The 21264-nt window shown below is 38.9% G+C and overlaps 1 protein-coding gene across 19 annotated transcripts in view; it reads right to left on the minus strand.

Annotated features, from left to right (window-relative positions):
• The window catches only part of LOC122841847 (receptor-type tyrosine-protein phosphatase F-like), a 239707-nt gene that overhangs the window by 135368 nt on the left and 83075 nt on the right, over nt 1-21264 (minus strand). For all 19 annotated transcript variants that reach the window (XM_044135465.1, XM_044135464.1, XM_044135463.1 and 16 more), the window contains 3 exons: nt 19604-19780; nt 6478-6623; nt 5426-5567 (listed from right to left, as the gene is read on the minus strand). In XM_044135465.1, coding sequence (XP_043991400.1) covers nt 5426-5567; nt 6478-6623; nt 19604-19703 — 388 coding nt within the window. In that variant the 5' untranslated portion in view covers nt 19704-19780. The remainder of the gene's footprint in view (nt 1-5425; nt 5568-6477; nt 6624-19603; nt 19781-21264) is intronic.

The following is a 21264-nucleotide window of genomic DNA, read 5'->3' on the forward strand; positions in this document are numbered from 1 at the left end:
TTTAAATCAAAATAAATAAATAAAATGAAAACAAAATATACAAAATTTGGCACTCAAATAAATTCCAATAAAAAAAGAAAATCTAGTAAAATGTTCAAATGCTCTTTTAATCAATACTGACAGCAATTAAAACAACTTAAGTTTCAAAAGAAACAAAAATAAAAATTTACTTAGCTTCATGTTTAAAAATCTTAATCTAAAATTAATAAATCAAAAGTATTTCTTTGGCAGCATTGACCCACAGGAACAGAAAAAGAATCTAACGCCACAATCCAGATATGCACTTTTGAACCCTTAACATTTTTATAAAGTAAATCTGCACCAGTGTGACTGTCATAATCCATATTTTGCAGGATTGGCAGAAGAAAATAAAGAGCCAGTATATGAAAAAATCATAATTAATGCTCGACCTTACTTTGCTCTGCTAAAACCTATAATCCAAATCGACTTAGTGCTGTAATGACTTCACCGCTCTTGGATCTCTGGTTGACGGGGCTGCCCTGTGTGCGAGGAAAACCTTGTGTATGCAAAATCACATGTACTTACATCCACACGAGGAGGATCTTAAAGAAAGTAAAATATTTTGCTAAAAAGTCATTCCCCCCCCCAACTTTGACCGAGATGTGACGAGAGTTTCAACTGCGCTAGGCTTGCTTTCCTTTCATGCATTCAATTTTGAATAACTATGAATTTTTAAAGGATCTGAATCAGTGCTATTGGTCACCATGTTCTATCATCTGGTCCATTGGAGTGAAAAAGCCACCTCTGACATGCGACACAAGCTTCTCTGAGCTTCGAGCTAACACAGGTCCATTAAAGAGCAGCATCATTAGTCTCCATCAGTTCGGTGCTGCCCCGGTGTTTTCCTGCATTGGGCTGGCGGTATGAACTTGATGTATCACCGAGCTACAAACAATGGTCTAAAAATAGAGCCTGGCTGATGTCTTTGCTCCGTAAGACAGTGCATGTTGTTACTAAATGACTGTGGATATAATATGCATGCCTGTGTGTGTTGTTTAGTTCATGTGTGGACATAAACTCAGCTCATCCTTCGGGTTTTCACAGAGTAGATTCATGGAGTTGCTTTGATTGAACATGATGTTTGTTGTGTTTCGTCCCCAGCCTCGGCGTGTATTAAGAGGAAAGAAAAGATAAATGATGCTGACAGTAAAGGAGCAACACTTTACATTGTTTATCCTTTCACCACATTTACACTCCAACTGAGTCGCATGTTATCAGAGTTAAGAAGGTGCATTTAAAATAAGCTGGAAACTGATGCTTAAACTCAAGAGATTTGCAAAGCTGGAGACGGTGGATGACTTTTGAGAAGATGTTGGTCATTTTGACACTTTGGTCCCTTCAGATCTGGCTTTCCAACAAGATTCACAACAGCCGTTAATTCATCTTTCCATGCCAGTGGGGCCCTTTGAGCCTTCTCTCACATCTCCAAAGTAATATTTTATAATCCACTCATATTTTACTGTAAGGAAAGGTACAGATAGACTCAAAAATAAACTCAATAAGGAAGATATCAGTCAAACTGAAAGCAAAGTAAATGGAAATATAATGCTTTAAACTAAACTACATGTAGGATACTAGGAGTTTTCTGACTATCTTCATAATTTATAATATTTTGTAATTACTAAAACAATAAAAACTGACATCAAGTGTCAGACACAAAATAATACTTTTACAGATACACAATAGAAGTAGGAACGTATGAATTTCCTGTAAACTTGCAATTATTTCTAGCACTATATGTTTATTGTGGGTGTCAGGAATAATAAAAACAGACAAAAATGGTTAAAAACGTACATAATAATAGTATTTAAATGACTTCTTAAAAGAACTGTTCCATTTCAAACGAGAGTTGAGCCTAAGCACTTTGGGAGCCAACAGGTCAAACTCTAAATTTCAGCACAGAATTATTCAAACCGCTGAATGATTCATGTTTCCAGTCATCTTTTACTTTTTCACCATGTTTCTTCTGAGTGAAAGTGAGATTCATGTTTCAGAGAGGCACAATCAAAGTGGAAGGAAGTTAAAGATTAGGGTGATGGCAAGGACGCCCGACCTGAAGACACTTTTAGCAGCTACATAGGATTGATCTCTCTTATGCCAATAACCATGTTCCATTGATTTAGAAAGGTATGCATAATCTACGACATGCCATTTCTAAAACAAGATGAAAATAAAGCCTTTTCCCCCAAAATGTACGCTTCTTTTACACATTTTAGTATGGTAAGATATATCTTGTTTCCTATCAGAAACAAACTTTAAATCTAAATCTTGGACTATTAACTGTAAATATTAATGGTGACTTTGCACCACTCACAATGACTCTTTGGAGAAATTTGGATGACATGAGTTAGGACAACATTTATAATCTCCATTTGAGATACAGTAAATTAAGTTTCTGAACTGTGATGTTTTCACTGAAGATCAACAAATGGTGAGAATTTCACACAGGGCCATTTATTTACCAGAAAGGTGTTCTTGTTTGGATCAAACTAAGTCCAGTTCCAGGTAGATGTCTGAGGTCCACATTAGCGTATCATCACAACTGCAGAAGGTTTGAGGCATGGCTTGAACACCACATGATCTCACCGGTTCAGATAACAAGCGTGAAACCTCAGAAGCACTCAATAACATCACAGCTACATGCCTTTACATACAGTCATTTGATCACTTCTAAGCTCTCACACACATTCAGTATAAACAAACAAGCCTGAGATGTCCTACTGTGGACCGGATTCACATGTATTTGTGCGTGCACCTTCCCCTCCACAGCGCAGACAAAGACATCATCTTCACCAGTTTACTCTGGCTGTCTGCCACTTTGCTCTGGGCAGGAAACGCAGAAGAAACCTGCCTGAGTTTGTAAGCTGAGAACAGCTGTCCACAGGTTTTATGAAGCTTCACTGTTTTGGTATGTGCGACCAAAACAAAGAGCTGAACAAGCCTCAGGTGTTGAGAAAGAGAAGACCCACCACTTCTAGCAACATCTTTGTATGGTTTGGAATATAACCATGAGTACGAAACTGAATGCAGCCTGCAGTAGACATTCATACAGCCACTTGCAAAAAAGCAACTTTTTTATGAGAGCCTTGATGGTTAATAAGATTAGTCGATTACCAAAATAATTGTCAACTAATTTAGTAATTGATTAACAGTTACCAGGAGTATACAAACTCAGAACACACTCAGAGCAAAAATATATGCATTTTTCTTTTTTAAAAAGGAAAATTTCTGTCTGTAAATGTGTTCTACACAAAACTCCTGAAGTAGAATAATTTTAAATTCACCCAGATTCTGTTATTTGTATTTTTATGTATTTATAAAATTATTGTATACGTTATATGTATTTTTTAAATTAATTTTTAAATTGGTATAAAAGAGGCTTAAATAAAAAATCTGCAGACTATGCCTTATATTTTTATACAATGTCCATAATAATCAATACCTAAAATAATCACTAGTTGCAGCGCTATTTTTCAAAAATATTTTCACATCACAACTACCGATTTTATTGGGATTTGTGGATAATTATAATATGAAAGAAAAATTATACTTCACTTTCTAAAAAATAGACCAATTCTAGACATGTAGCAAAATAAACAGAATTTGATGCATAGTTTTAGTGTTGGGCTGCATGGGGAAGCTGTTGGTGGCCATGAAGCAAGAAGGTCCTGGGATCGAATCCCAGCCTGGGGCCTTTCTACATGTTGTCCCTGTGTGTGTGTTTAGCTTTTCTCTGGATGCTATGGGTTCCTCCCAGAGTCTAAAAGCATGACTGATAGGTGAATTGGTGTCTCTAATTTGCCTTTTGGTGTGAGTGTGACTCTCTATGTTGACCTATGATGGACTGGCGATCTGTCCAGGGTGAACAATCGACCATACGCTGTATAGTGACATTTTAAAGAAATGTAAAATGTATGCATCCCACACACATAAACAGACGCCTAGAGTAAAAACATGCAGAATGTTTCTGTTTGCTATGTAAGTGCATGATCGGGGAGAGAACCCAACATGAGAGCAGGGCTGCTGATAAGAACAGTTTCCCTGCTGCCGACTATTAATCTTGACAGTCCGCGTTCCTCTAGCAGAGGCAAACCAACCTCGGTGTCCTATTTGGCCCTCCAACACTAAAACTGTGATTAATCTCATCACATTCACAAGAGCTTCAGGTCACGTCAAGCCCTGTTTGCCTTAGCAGCCAAAAACATTCTTTATGATGCTGTAAAAAGGGAAGGGGGTAAATGAAAAAGAAATAAAAAAAACAACAACTTTCTTTGCAGTGAAGAAAAGTTCCTTTAAGACGGATTATGCAAGCTGAGATGATATCATCAAATCGGCATAGACAGCACAGAAAAAAGGGAAGTGTGGGTGTAAAAAAGATGAAATTAAAGCAGAGAGTAAAAACTCTGTTTGAATGAGAGACGATCTGATTTTAATGTCTCTGTAACGAAAATGGACAGAAATAATCCACCCTCTGCACAGCTCTGGAGATTCCTGCTTCCAAGCTCCTCCATTCCTACTCCAATCGCTTTAATAATGTACAGATTAGAAAAAAAGTATTTGCACCCTTGCAAATTCTTCATGTCCAAGGTTTTTCTCACATTTAAACTTTTCAAATTTTATCAGGGTTTTGGACTGGCACCGTTGAAGATCAGGCTTAAATTTAATTTAGTAAACAGACTGGAAAACTCTCCAATGTCGCTAAATTGAAACAAGATTCGAAAGAAAATGGGACAAATTTCCTCTGCAGAGATGTAAAATATTCCCACCTCTCAATATCAGGGTTATCACATATGGACAGATTTGTTTGTAGCCTTATCCCATTAAAGAACAAAATCATTATTTGAAAACTGCATTTTATATTTTCCTCAGAAAGTATTTTTAAAATACTTGGTGATCTGAAACATTTAGATGCATCAAAAAGAAAAAACAGAAGAAATATGTAACATCCCTGAGCTAAAATCTACATTAAAGACATTTCTTAAAATACAAGAATTATAGAGGAAATTAATGATCCAAAAAGATAAACAAAGTGAAAAACCTCAATAATTCAGTTGTTTATATTCCCTTAAAGCTATTAGAAAAAGCAATTCTTTAAAATACAACTAACTACCTCCCAGGCTATATACCGAATTTACTGAATAGCTGAGCTAAGACGTTTACTTGTGCTTCCCTTGCAGTTCCTTTCACCTTCTGGACTTTAGATTAAAACATATATGCTCGTCCATTGCACTGCCAACACCAGAAATCCACAGCTTTAGCAAATGCTTATGTATGAATTATTGAGGCAAACACTGCTATTTGCTTTTGGATGTGCTATAGAATAAAATCTTCCACAACTACTAGCGGCTGAGGGGAAAAAGGGAGGGAAGAGTTTAAAGAAAAAAAGGAAAAAGCCTCGTTTTACCTTCCAGCACTGTGAGCTTGGCATTGGCGTTGATCTCGCCAACGCTGTTAGTGGCGGTACACTCATAAATGGCTTCGTCTCTGTGGGTGCGCAGAGGCTGGATCCGCAGCACGGAGCTCGCGCCATCATCAAATTCAATCACCTGCGGGTGGAAAAAGCACAAGGAGAGAAAAGTTGGCTTTCTTTTCCAAACACTTGTTGCATATATAACCAGTTTGGGGAAGATTGTTGTTTGATCTTTCCACAAACTCTGTCATGTGCTCTCACATGCTGCCCCACCTGCTAAAGTTTGAAAGTTTTCGGCAGGTGCGATCTGAAAAAAGTGAGAACTCCCACCTAAGATATTCCCCTTGTGTTCATAGATGCTTAAAAGAAGGAGGGAATACTTTAAGGGAGTGCATGACCAGATTTGGTGAAGTTCAGGAAGTGGAAGAGGAGGATGGAGGAGCAAAAACGCAGGAGAGGATGAAGGGCAACTAGGAAAAAATATAAATAAATCAAGAAGGAGCCAGATTAAAGGGAAGTGAAGTTTTTAGGTTTTCACTTGGAGAAAAAGAGAGTTGATTTAACTTCCAAAAATTGGATGTGGCGCACCAGCCTTGCAAAATTATTCCCACTGCTTGAACTTTTTCACATTAAGTCAGGGTTTTTAGAATCGGTTTTTGCTGTAATTCTGCTGGTGCTCATCTCTACAAGCTTTGCACATCTAAAGATGGAAATGGTTTCTCATTCTTCTTTGCAAAACTGATCAAGCTCAGTGAGACTGGATACAGAGAATCCCCAGACATAAGTGTTCAATCATTTGGGTCAGGACTTTGACTAGGCCTATCAAACTCATCAGTAACTACGCCGTTTTCCTGATGGAAGGTTGAAATCCACTCCAGGTTTAAGGTTCAAAAATTGACCAGACTAAAATCTCATTATCTAATAATGATTTTGTGCAAAAACTGTAATGAAAACATTTAATATTTCCCAAAGATCAATCCAAACCTGTACAAGGAAGCATAATAGGTCAGCAGCTGTTTTTGTATTTAAATTCCTCTATTACCCACCTCGAAGCGCTGGGAGCTAACTTTCTTGCCCTTCTTCATCCAGGTGATCCTCGGCTTCGGCTCTCCTGTGGACCGGCACACAAACGATGCAACCCCGCCCGAGATGCCAGTCTGGTCCTCGGGGGTTTTGATAAAACTCGGCTTGCCTGGGAAGGAAAGCAGTACAGAAGGGGTGAAAGGTGAGAGTAGGTTTTTTTTTTTCTCCACCTGCATTTTAAAACATGGCAAAACCTCAGATATCACTTTCCCCTCACAATAGCAGGCATGAGACAACTCACACGGGGATTGTTGCTGTGAACACCTGCAGCTTAGTGATGAAAAAAAAAAATCCAGCCTTTTGTGTCTGCCTGTCACTGCATCATGTTGAATTTCTAACATTTATGTGTTTTTCTTTCCTCTTTTAGGATGATACACCTAAACCAGCTGCCATCCCCCACAATCCAAACACGGCAAACTACTGTGTTCAGACTCTGTTCATCCTTCAGACTTCACAGATTATATGTGTTTACAACAACACTGTGCCTTGCCATGGAGAGCTCCTCCAACTGTTTTCCTTTCTCTGCCTTCAGGGGTTTTTACTGGGCACCACACCCAGAATCATTATGTCCAAAACAATGAGGACTGCAATTCATTGACAAGCTGTCAAAACTGACATGACGCTACAATGAGCACACCTTGAGCTCCATGATACAGCCTCCCCGTGCAGACATGCATAATCCTGGCTTCGAGAACGTGAGCCATTGTCCTCATTAAGGCCTGCGTCAGCTCATGTTTCATTTGTGGAGTCGTTAAAGAGGCAGGTGGGGGCGAGAGGATCACCTGAACCACAGACGGAGGCATGCACAATGGAGGTAAATCATTATGCTAGCTTTCCCTCAGTGAGAATGTGGAAAAATTTGGGAAAGGGGCGGGTCAATATCCAGTAAGCATAACTCTGCAACGCATTCAGACCTGGAGGGAGCCTGAAGTGATCAGCTTCTCCAGGTCCACCTATCAGGTCACCAGTCTCTATTTTTGTATTGTTGAACAAGAAGAAGAAGAAATGTTGCAAACTGTCCTTGCTTGGGATCACTTTCCCACCTCGAGGGATGACACACCAATGATGTAAAGAAAATACAAACTGCAGGTCTGCAGGCGTTGAAGTGCGAGAGAATGCGTAACACCTTCACGTCACTGTGGATGGTTTTGTACACCTCTAAATACAACTCGTCAGAGACAGGGGCCATCATTATGTGAAACACCAGCCAGGAAATCTGCAGGTTTCAAATATTTCCTGTTTAGCTTAAGGAAATGTACCTATGTTTTTGAATGATGCAAATGTTGTCAAATTAAACTATCTGTTTATATATGATGATGTTGACTTGATCAAAAGCAAAAGTATGACAGGAAAAAACAATTTATTATCCCTGAAACAAACTTAAGGAACACATTTGTTATATTCTGGTCTTTCATCAGTTGATCCATCCATCCATCCATCCATCCATCATTCATCTGATCCACTCATCCATCCATTTATCCATCCTTGAAATCAGCAAACCCATCCATCCATTATTTAATAGGCCAATCAACCCATCCTTTAATTGGTTGATCACCCATCCATCCATCAATCAACCAGTCAATCATCCATCCATCCTGTTAAATTAAATGTTTTATGCCCTCTATATCTCTTAGAATTACCGTTTATGGTATCATAGCCCAGCAGTAAATCCTTTTCTATTGCTGCAGAGTGACTTACTGACAAACATGCAGGTAGCAGAGGGAGAGCTATGTTTAAGATTACAACTCGATAAGCATTAAGGACGTATGTCTGAGCATGCATCACTGCGCGCACGGCTGCTGAGCTGGAATCCCAAAGAAGCGATTATCACCAATCTGACTTCCAAGAGCCGCTGCTGACATCTGTCCATAGCGGTTCCATTTAAATTGCCATCTTTCCAGTTTGTGATTTCAAGGGAGGATCAAACAGCTTAAAAAAATAATAATAATAAACGCTTGCCCCCTTTACTTTAAATAAAAAATGTCAAAAATATATGCTGCTACAAACATTTAAGTCAAGTGTCAGTAAAACGGAGGATCAGGGTAAACTGGCCTCACAGCCGTGTTTTTCCTGCATTAATCCTCTCAAACATGCTTCCATGGTTGACCTATAACTCAAAGGCCAATCTGGTTCAAATTTGGAGCTGTTCATCATTAATCCAGATCTCAGATTCGGTCACAAAACTCCCGAGAAGCCCTCTGGTGACCCTACATCCCTGACTTACAGCTGGGGTTAATAGTGGTCCAAGCACTCTCTAACAAACAGCCAGGAGTGTTTACTTCTCGACTCAGAGAGATTCTGTGTTCCTCCATCGCTGTTGCCACTGCAGGCGAGTGAGAATATGAAACTGGTGGGTTTGTCAGTTCTTTTCTAAAGGAAATAGAATCCAGACTCAACCTTTTCTTCCTTGCCTGTGTCCCATTTTTCTGCCTGTCAGGCAGTTGTCACATGAAAACAATAAGAAGGACAAGGTGGAAACACACGAACCTACCTATGCAAATCCTTCTCTCAGCCATGACTGCAAGCTCCAAGATGCACTCCTTCAGTTCTTTGATACATCACATTCAAAACTACAATGCACAGAAATTTCTGGATTAATTGTCCAGAATAGTTTGGCAACAAGTTTGCCATTTATACTGTTTAAGTTTTTCAAGTGTGGAGACTCCCACACCTTAACACAGCAGTTTTGTGGTATTAAAGCCCAACTAAACCCCAAAACATTTTTTTTTTTTTTTACCAGATAAGCTGTATAAATTGGTTGTTACGGATGCTATCTATTGTTTCTAAGCCAATTGCAAAATAATTTGTAAATTACTTTAATTCTGAAATATTTTTGCCAGGAACCCTGTGCTGCCCTCATTGGGTTGAACGGTGGCTGCTGCAGTTGAATTTTCCTATTGGTTAATTGGCACAGCTTGGTTGATGTCTACTGATCCTGATACTTGGCCACACCCCTCTGTGTCTTTTAACTATGCCCACTTTGGTGGAATGTTTTTAAAAAATTGTCTGTGGGCAGTTGCGTTACACTGTAGATAACTTTTACTATACAAGAACGCTACAATTGTTCCAACTTCTGCAAAAATTAGATTGGAGAAATTTTGGGGGGGAAATTCTGCAACAAAATATCCTATGTTAAATGATAAGTTGGTCTATTCTCCTTTTTGTCTGTCTGTGTTGTAGGCTCCTTCTAGCTATCTTACAGTGTCACAGTATGCAGAAACAAGCGGGGGACGGGAAAAACTGCATCGTTCAACTGTATATCTATAGAGTGGAAGAACACTGGTCGCTTCTTTGGCACTTTGAAAACATCAAACAGTATTTTAAAAAGGGTAACTTTTTAAAAATAAAATTATTGTATACGTTTAGTTTAGTGTCAAACCCCTACAGACAGGGGGTTAAACTAATGAAAACAGTACTGAAATGGATACGTGACTGGGGCTGGAAAAGAATATTTTACCTTTCCAAGAGCAAAAAAAAAAAAAAAAAAAAAAAAACCTTAGTTATATAACTAATAAAGTGAATACATAAATTTATAAATTGAGAAACCCCCACCACATTAAGTGGAAAAACAGTCTGAACAAATTATACAGTCATTAAGGAAATGAATTTAAAGCTTTTTAGTGCTTTGAGGCCAAAAGCTTAACACAAAGTGCTGGCACTTTCTAATCATCATCATTAAAACTAATTCATGATGTTTAGCTGGTATGCTGCAGAGTTCATGTTTAGCAGTGAAAGATTCATACTGGTGACATGAAGATGTGAAACTTAAACCTGACACAGGTTGCAGGATATTGACGAGTCTACACAGAGATACTGGTTTTAGGATGAACTGAGGGAATCTAAAGGCTGCTGACTGATTTGGGTTTCGCAGATTAAAATGCTTCTGTCAGTTAGTTTCATGCCTGCAGCTGTATTTGTGGGGACTGGGGCATTGAAAAGCTTGAAAGGTGTTGGTGGGGGTGCTACGGCTCTCTTATATTTCACTGGATTGATCTCTAGTTGTAAGGGTGGCTGATCAGGGGAGGTAAAAGTTAACCAAAGAAAAAAACAAAATGAAGGAATTTAAGTACGGAATAAAAAAGCAGATAGGAAATTGTAAAACAGATAACAGAAAATAAGATTTTATGCAAAATTGTTCATAATAGTAAAAAAAAAATTTTCTCCTCTTCCTGCAGAAAGCCTCACAGCAAACTTGTAATAAATGCAGCAGCAGCAGCAGCAGCAGCAGGGAGAGCTGCGTAAATGGCTCTTATGTGGCTAACAATTAGTGTATTCCCTAGCCTGCCAGGGTGCCCAATGAGAGAGCTACTCTGCAGGGTAGAGTATCAGGAATCGATACACACACAGCAGAGAGAAAACCATTAATTCTTATTAATAATGGATTAGCAAGTTATCATTTTCATGGGACAACACTTAGTGGGAATTTGTCTGATGGCATCAGCACTGGTTGTTTTAATGGAACACTTCCATTAAGGCCCTTTTCAGACCATTAGCAGGCAACTTGTTTGCAATTAATTCCATATAAAGCTGTCTTCCCTACAAGTTATTTACCCTGACAGAGTCAACTGCACTTCGGGCTGTTTGTTTAAACCAATAAACATCATGTTTTCTATCTGTGCTTCTGTTTTATGGCTGAATCTGAAGGAGCACTGGGTTATTTGGTATTGAAAATGGCATATGTGCAAAGACCTTTTAACAAATTTCACAAGGATACAAGCCATTGTGGGTCTGTTTGCTCAATGTACAGTTGACAAACACCAAATATACCTTAACATGCACTAATAGGCACAATTAAAACCGTCTCTGCTCTACTGCAGAAGCTAACATCACAGTTTGCCTTATTTCTGCTCTTGGACGAAATTCCACATTGCTAATAACTTCTGAAACAATTATTAATAATGCCAATGTTGATGGACAAACCAGATCTACATCTTCCCTTACTCCAATATTTTCGGACAATGTGACATGACGCAAATGAGAACCAGCTCTCATTGTTTATCATATTTGTATTTCATATTCCAAAGTACCTGAAGAACAAATGCCTTTCCAGGTGCTTGCTGTATGTCTCGGTTTCAATATTCAGCTCACATTACATTCACTTCTGATAAGACAAAAACCATTAGATTTTTTTTTTCTTTCATACAAAAATAATTCAGTGGCCAAAGAAAGATGGATCTTCGTAAGTGCTACCAGAGCTATAGTGAATTCACAAGAGTAATGTGCTTTATCTTTACTGAGATACTGTACTTAAAATGTTTAAACCTAGGGAAGAGAAAAGAAAAACATCAAACTTTCAAAACCCCTGTGGACAGATGAAGACAGGCTTTCTATCAGGCCTTCCAGTTCGACCTGAATTATTCAAGACAGCGGAGAAGAAGGAGAAGTCTGAGTGCAATTACCCTTCACTCATCTCTTTCCAGTGTGAACAACATTACTGTAATGGCTTTCATCTTCTCAAGCTGATTATGAGGCAGGGAGGCATCTCTCAAGTCTGCTTTCTTGCTTTTTCATTGTCAGTGAAACATGCTCAATGACATTTGAAATAAAAAAGGAAAAAAACTCTCCAAGTGAGCATTTAAAATGATTATTTTATAATATGGAACGATAAAATCTTTGCTGTGTCCCTTAAGATGGCAAGACAGTAGATGTTACAGGTGCTACTCGGCTGGGAGTCTAAGGTGTTACATTACCTGTGGCATTAAACCGACGCCCCAACCTAGAAGATCTAGTCTAAGATAACTCTCAATCTCTGACTTCTTTCAACCCACTTGCTACCTTGTGGGAAAAAGACACAGGATAAAAGCAGAAACTCCGCATCCGTCTACATAAGTTAAAATTATTTCTGCTTTTATATTTTTACACCTCCTCAACAGAATTAGGCAATAAATCAGTGCAAGTATAAAGACGTTTGCAGCTTTTAAAATGGCTGATGTACTGTCTGCAGCACAATGCAGAAGAAGGGAAACATCACTCCCTTTCTTCCATTACCAGCCTTTAAATGCATGCAGCCCTGACCTATAAGATGAACTTGCTAATGTGTTGCATGGACCACACAGCTCATTTACACAACCCGGGGGCAACATCACCTCCCATGTTCACAGAGTTCACTCTGTGAAATTTGCTCATTTACAATGAATGTCATAAAAACATTTTTTTTCCCAATTTGACACGACGAAGGACGTCTGAATGTTTGAAGGCTTGTGTGGGTGTCAACCTGGGGACACATGCATGCAAAACAAAACAGAAAGAGGAAAATGGAGCAGCTTGAATATATAACGGTGTATAGATATCTTCAGGGTTCCAACACAGTCTGGAATAAATATATGGAAAATAAAAAGTGTGGGAAAATTTCCAAAGCTTATTTCCCTTTGCCTGATTCTAAAAGTTGTCTCCTTAAATCCATCCACCAATCCATCTATCTACACTTTTGCAGATCAATACATCCATCCATCCTTTCATCTGGTTAAGCTCACATCTACAGCATGTCCACTATAGAAATATATTCAAAGGAAATGTCCAAAAAAAAATATTGGAAATCTCTAGAAAAATAAGACATTTTAAAAGGGAAACTGTATAGGAACCCAGTACTAATTAAAGTCAGCATCTAGTGCTGCTGTAGTACCTGAGAGGGAATTTCAGGCACCTTGTAGGACGCCTTGGCTCGGACATTGACATTAGTAGCCCAAGTGGGAAAAATGCTAAGTGTGTTAAGTAATCCTTGGAGGAATAAAGGGACGGGGCTCAGATGATGAGATGGCCACAGGCTTTTTTACAAAACCCCATTTTGGGGGTTAGCTACCAATTCATCCCCACAACCCCACTAACCTCATTAATTTGTCAGACTTTGATTGGCCTTCCCTCCGAGACCATAAAGAGCTCCTACCTTTGTTCTCATCATCTCACCCACAAGTCCCAGGAGTCTTAAGAGATTCAACTCTCCAGCAGCCGAGTAGAGAGAGGAAATTAAATTATGTAATAAGAGAAAAAAATGACACAACAAGGAGATTCCAGCTCACTCGCCTTCCTCCTGATTGTGACACTTTCGATAGCCATTCAACCATGAATGCACACCGAAGATCAGTGTGATAAACAGGAAGGAAAACAACTGGCAGAAAGGAAGTGAAGCTAGTACTGTCAATAAAATAATAATTGAAATGTCTCCCTGTCTGTCAAAGACTGACATTTCCTGTCATCCTGCACCAGCACCAACACTGGGCCACAGCGGAGAGTTTGGGTGACTGCCTCCAGCCCTGCTACTGAGCTCTCTAATTAAACTATTAATCTCACATCATTAACCTTTGATGACATGTTCTCCCTGAATTCTGACACTGCTGCCTCGGCACATGAAAACAACTTCCATTCAATTCTGCTCCATTTTCCCACTTCATCTTCGCTGTTTTTAGCTTCAGTATCTCTTTGGTTTTCCCAGCTCATTTGTACCCAGGTTGCATTGTGGGTGTAGCTGTTTGTATATATGTGGACCGCAGCTGTGTGCTAACTGCATTACTCTCAGACTGCCTTTCAAAGGTGGATATGGTTACTTTTAATTAAAAGAGAATCAATTGTTGTCCCTGTCAGTGTTTGAACTGGGTGGCCATATGGGCACTTAAAAATACAATCCAATTTGCAGGGCCCCCACCCAAGACCCCATCTGGCCACCCATCTCCTAAACCACTTTGGCATCGCATCATTCCTTTGTCTGAGCATCAGAAACTGCCAATTCAATTTCCAAAGGTTAAGTTGTAGGTAGAAGTGGTGACAAAACAGGTTAGGGAGTGTTTAAAATCATTCCAAATATGCTTGAACTCCTAGTAAAATCTGTTGAACCCAATTTGGCATGAAAGTCGGATTCATTTTGGGCTTTTTAATGATGGGCAATGATTGGGTTTTAGACAACAAGCTTTTTGTAATCAGCAACATGCATATTCGACCAGTCCTCCAAGCCAAAACTGGTAGAGTTCATTTAACTTGGTTGTGTTCCTGGCTTTTAATTACAGTCCACAGATTTTCTAATTCTGCTGAGGTCAGGGCTTTGAGAAGGCCAATCTGAAAGTTTACAGCAACCATTCGAAAACCAGTTTTGATGTGTGTTTGGATAACTCTCCTTTTGGAATGCCCAGCTGTGTCAAAGTCCTATTACCCAAAAAAGATTCTAGTATTTGGGAAAAAAAAACTATTAAAACAAGATGCAACTATCCGTGATGTGGAAACTGATAGAAACCGGTGTCACTTTTCACAAAATCCTCATTGACCGAGAGGACGCTCCAAAATAAAAGGACATTTTCAGACACCATAATAAACAAACCAAATTTTTCCTGTCAGGCATGGTGGTGGTAACATGAGCTCAAGGGTCTGTATCACTGTTCTTGGTACTGATTCAGTCTAGAAGTGCAGAAAATAATAGAAGTACCAACAAATTCTTCAGATTTTTTGGTGGCTTTCCTAAAGGAAAATGTCTCAGCAGCCTGCTGATGTTTGGCTTTGCTGTTGTAGCTCTTTAAATCTCTGACTAAAATCATATAAAACTGAGCAGCATTCAATTTACATGGGTGGAGAAATTTAATTTTGCCTTTCTTTAGCATAAAACCCCATAACAGACCAGCAGGAAGCATCTTTTTTTCACAATGTGTCATTTTATCTCATTTAAAAGAAAATGTTTTTTTATTAAATTCAACCCAAAAATATGAATAGAAATATCAGTTCTTTTATTAAACCAATACACAACCGAATTTTACACTGAAGGCAACCATAAAATTCAATAAACTACCTTCCCTCAAAGGTGCATGTAGGTTTTGCAGCTCCAGACTGATTTTATTTTGCAGGAGTGAGTTTTAAAGACTGCCGACTCCTGCAACGCGACAATGATCCCAAACACAAATCAAAACAGGTTTTTGAATGAAGCAAGCTTCAGGAACGGCCCTATCATTCAACCCGTTTGGACAATCGTCTAAAGCAGGAAATCACTTGGATACAGCTCTGTGCTCAAATATCCTGCTGAAATCATGAAAAGACTCTTATTTTCCACAACTTGCAAAGAGACATTTATTCAAAATATCAGTGGAGGTGTATGGGTTGAGGGATTAAAGAAAATGCATAATGAATTCGAACTGAATCCACCCCAATCTTGTTTTTAAAATCCTTTAAGATGTGCATTTAATTAACTTTCCACCCCCTAAACCAGGGGTGTCCAAAGTCGGTCCTGGAGGGCTGGCATCCTGCATGTTTTAGTTCTTTGGTTGTTGGTACTACTAGGGCAAGAACTAAAACGTGCAGGGTGCCGGCCCTCCAAGACCGACTTTGGACACCCCTGCCCTAAATGGAATGTCTCAAATAATCATTAAAAGCCCATAATTCATGTGATACTGATGCTGAGTGTAGTTTTATGATTAGCAAAAGCCCCCTCCTGTGAGAACTCTTCTTTATTATCAATAACACAATGGCACAATAACAGCAAAAAAAACTGTCGAAAGTGGCAATAAAGTGCAGTTTCTTTGCCATGGAGCATCAAGGATCACAAACAGGACAATAAACAGTTACTGCATGGCACAGTATATAAAAAGTTGATGTAAAAAGTGATTAAACTTGAGTTAATCATTGAGCCCATCTAATCCACTGTCAGACTGGGCTGGCCTTCTGGCACCTCATACAACAGCTCACCCAAGATCAGAACCAGTGAGGCACCACAGGAGACGCAGTACATCAAAAGCTGATTAAACCAGTGAAATAAGTCAGAACGGCAGTGCCTCAGGGATAACCACTAAGAGAAGCGCATATTTGACCTTGAGGATGACCTTCGGGTGACCTATTGTGTTTGAGGAGGCCATTTAGAGATGGATTGAGCTCCTGAGGGATCAATGACCAGCACTCAGAGTAATCACACTGTATTGTTTGGCTGCTCAGTGATGACATGAGATGAATGATCTCACAAAGCCATAACACTGATAGGACTCGCAGGCAGCTTTTATTTATACCTGCGGCGCTGTTTTAGCTTTAATTCACACTTAAATATATTTGACATCATACAAAGATAACCACAAAAGCAGGTTTCATCCTACCCAGATTTTATTTCTCTGGAGATTCTTTAGATTGGGGCATGATGTGCTAGCTTATTATATGGGATTAGAGGAGTATTATCTAAAATTGACTTCTTTGAGCTTTATGTCATGTTACAATATTATTTCCTCATGAAAAACATACCTGGAGTGTTGCTTTGACTCATTCATCTCCCCACTCAGCTCCTCCAGACTAGCAGCAGCAATTAGCAAACACCTGGTGGAACTGCACATTCGCTGGGCTCATCATACAAACTATTTCTCAGCGCAACGCTCCTAAGAACGGTTGTAAACGGCATAATGAGAAACATTGTTGTGATGAAAAAAGTAGGAGCTTCTTAAAGAGACAGAGGTCCAATTTCAAGGTGTCAAACTGCAAAGTCAAATTTCTTTAAAGTCATGTATGATATATAGCCTTTTTAGTTTTATATATATATATATATATATATATATATATATATATATATATATATATATATATATATATAGCTGTTTACTTGATTGTGCTATTAATCTTCCACAACTTTTGATTTCCAAACGGAGGGGGTGGGGAAAGACTGTATTTATCTTTTTCTGGTATTAGAATATGAATGAAAGTAAACATATCATGACAACCTTTAAAATATGTCTGCCTTAGAATAAACACACAGCTATGAAGGAAAAGCTAACATGTTTTCTTCCTGTGGTTTGCTTGGCTGCTTAGCTTTTCGAGGGGGGTGACGGGAGGAACAGACTTAGTCCATGTAATGAGAAACTTGCCAGGCACCTCGGCCATAATATCTGTCTACAGGCTGCCCTGTAATACAGCAGATCCAAACCAGAAATATCAAGCTCACATAACTAAGTTCCATACAAATTAAAGGCACCAAACGAACACAACCCTGTGATTAGTGGTAGGTGTTATTTTTGACCCCCCCAGCTGTCTTATCATAATTCTATGTGTGTTTTTTTTTTTTTTTTTGCTTTACGGGGTGGATAATAACAGCTTTGAGCCTCTTCCTGTGACTGCTTACACTACACATAAATAAACCCCGCACCAAGGACAATTTTTCCTAGCAAATCTTTTTTGTCTCAACTTCCTTTTGTTTTTTAACTCCACCTTTTATTCACATAGAAGTGTTTGGGTGCACCCATAATAAGTACACATACATATTTATCATGTAGCAACTTGTGGCATCAGACTGTCTTTGTCTGTTAATTAAAATGGCTGACACAGTAGTTTTAATTCGTAAATGATACGATCACTGAAATTAGAGACTAGGGCAGTCTAACTCTCACTGGAGGTACAGCGTAAAGAAAAAAAAAACTAACTGTGAGCATCCTAAAAATCCCCAGTGAAGCGTGTTGAAACTGTAAATGGATGCAATAAAGGCAGCAACTCAGAAGAGGAAAAATATTTACAATTCAGCATTCTGTGCTTATAATTCACTTTTGCTTGTACCTATCTGCAAAACCGAGATTAAAGACAGCGCAAAAGCAGAACGACGTAATAATAATCAAGGCCTCATCCTAACTCTACTCTGAGCATCTTAAAGAGTCAGCATATTTACGTAATATCCTAATAATGTCATTGGATGGGATGGAAGTTTTTTAGGTTCTTCAAAACAAGTGCATGCCACTGAATTTAACTTCTTTTGCTAGTTTTGGGACAGAAAAATCACAGGAACACAACAGTAAGATAAACACTCAACCTGTAATTAAATTAACCTCTCTACAGATGTAGTTTGCTTAATTAAAGTAGCGTTGTAGTTTTGAGTTGATCATTTATTACGTGGATGCAGCAATAGATCAGTGGTTGTTCATCTCTATTGGGATTAATAAATATTTTAATTTCACACTAAGACTACTGTCAGGAAGTCAGTATCTGTGATCTGGTCATTTCTGTATTTTTTTTTTTTAGATCTGCTTATTGTATTTTTACTGAAATATTTATTTTCTTTTTAGTCCTTGAAAAAGCCAATACAAATAAACAATACAGGCCCCAAAAGTAGTACTACTGCAGATTTTTTCTGATTTATTTCAGCATAGAGCGATTTGAGATGAGATATATTAACCAATTATTTTCACCACAATAGTTTGTTGCATTAATTACAGTACAAGCAATGATAAAAAAAATTTGAATTTAATGAGTATTTAATAATCCTCTTGAGCAATTACTGTCTTTTTGGTAATACATCTGCATAGATAATAATCCTTTTTATCATTATTATTTTTTACTATTTTGACTACTAGCCTTTATTTGACAGAGTAAAAAACTGAGAGGGAAGACATGTGGTAAAGGTCTCGAACCCATGACGAGGACTAAGGGCTCTGTACATGGGTCGCACACTTTACCCTTGTGTCACCACTGCGCTCAAGAAGCCATTTTTGTACCTTTGGTGTATTTTATTATCTCAGAGAAAAAGAATCAGGCAAAATAATGCATTACTTTGGTCTATTTAAATTATAAGCAGAGGCAAAGGCAGACCTGCAGGACCACAAGAAAATTGTCAGGACGGCAAAACCTCCTTGCAAGGTCAAGTTTACGGTAAAACAAAAGAAAAGATGACACACCATGAGAACAAGGCCCGGAGAAACAAAAGGCAAAGGCTACGGAAAAAACTAATCCTCTTTGATGCATGTCTGAAAGGACAGATCAGTTGGTCAGGGGGAGGCATAGGGGTGTGGGGGCATAATTGAATTACAGTGACCCAATGACAGCACTGTAGGTGAGGTCATGTGTTGAATTAATTCTGTTCCTGACCTTGTCTTTGGTGGGGGAGCGGCCCCCGGAGACCCAAAAGGTCCGGTGGCAGAGACAGATCTCTCAGAATGTCTTTTCCCAGCCAAAACTGTCACTCAAACAGAGGCACAGAGGCAGACGGATCTCAACTGCCTCCACTGTATGCTTATTTTTAGCTCAGGCGCTAATGCTCTACCTATATGAGAGCGCATGCATTAGGCAAACATTTGTGTCTGTTTTCTGGAATCTGTTAAGAGTCTGAAGTAGAAAGTCCCTCATGCTTTTAGGATGTCCCAGGTGAACGAGGTTACTTACTGTCTGCCAGAGAGGAGATCACCCAGGAGCCGAGTAGAAGCAGCAACAGCAACGCCCCTCTGGGCCGGAGGGGCCCTGCCAGGTGAACGTTAGGCACCATGCTCCAAGATGGCACTGCTCCTTCCTCAGTCCCCGCTGCTAGACGCGTCCCACTCTGACAGGATCAAAGACTAACACCTGAGAGAGCAAAGAAATGCAGAACAGGGGTGCAGGGACATTAGTATTCAAACTCACTCTGCATTTGCATAGATTTGAATGAGCAGCATAACACAGTTAGGCAGAAATATCAAAAGCAAGTCGCAGAACAGAACTAAACGTAAAAGAATTTAAGTATACATGTAAAAAACACAACAACAACGACAACAACACTGGAAGATCTTTGTTCGCGATCAACAAGGCATCTAATACCCAAAACAAATCCTGCTTCAGGAGGGAGACAAAACCGGTGAAATGGATGTAAGTACATCAGAAGAAGAGGGGAGGCAGCAATGCAGAACAGTTCTACAAAAAGGAAAGCTATTCAAAGGGAGATGGGGATGTAGGATCAATTTACTCAGCCACCTTCCCTCCAATAGAGGGGGTTCAGTTAAAAACCCAAAGGATCTCCTAAACAGCAGTCCCAGAGGACCACAGCCCACTTAATGCCTCCCATTAAGAAATTGAAACTGCACCCTCCAGATGGTTTCAAATCACAGAAAGTGCAATGATCTCATAGAAAGACAACATGACTACATAAATAAACCTATAACACCATGGCTTCATGTAAAGTTGTCCTTTTGCCAGTTTGTACTCCCAATTTGTGCCGTTCCTTCCTACTTCCATCCCAAACCTGTAAGTTATATCTTATATTCTTATAACTTACAATGTAACCAAGCATTTTGTTGCAATTAAGTCCAGAAATGTATGGAAATACATATCTACAGTAGGCTAATGCACAAATAGTGAAATTCTACATTATTATAACACTATTACCATTTATTTTGGCTCTGGTAACTGTCTTTGCCAATAGGCTCATAAAATAATAAAGATATCCTTGATCCAACCAAAATAACTCCTAAATGACTTCCTGCTGGGGTCATATAACCACATTTCCATTGAACAGTCTGAGTAGGTGATAGAAAATGGCTTAAAAACATTGCTTTGCAAAGAGGGTATGAAACGTCCCCCCGGCGGGTGCAAATTGGCTCGCTGTTGCTAAGAGACCCCTGGCAGAGGACAGAACCGTTTCATACCCGAAAAGGTCAGGAATGAAAAGACCAAAGCTGCGAAGGCACAAAATGGTGAAGAGCGAAAATGAGCAGCACCCCAGAGGGGAGGGTACTGTCAGGAGTTGGTCAACAACAAATAAAAGAAGATGTATCGCTAATTAAACACAGTAGGAGAGCAACTAGAGTACAGTTTTCTGCCAATATGCAAATAATAATGACATAATTGTGCACTTTTCAGGCATATAAAACAATTTGAGACAGAGGATACTTTAAGCATGTGCTAATTAAAGGTTAGTAGTTCATAAAAGTTCAAGATTGTTATTTATACAAAATGTTTCTAGAAAAATTGATAGCACGACCTAACTTGTTTAATTTAAATGAAAGAAAAGCATTAGTTACCCATGTTGCTAAAAGAATTTTTAAAAAACTTATTAAAAAGGATGTGTGGTGCTC

Source organism: Gambusia affinis, linkage group LG12 (assembly GCF_019740435.1).
Source record: "Gambusia affinis linkage group LG12, SWU_Gaff_1.0, whole genome shotgun sequence".
Lineage (NCBI taxonomy): Eukaryota > Metazoa > Chordata > Actinopteri > Cyprinodontiformes > Poeciliidae > Gambusia > Gambusia affinis.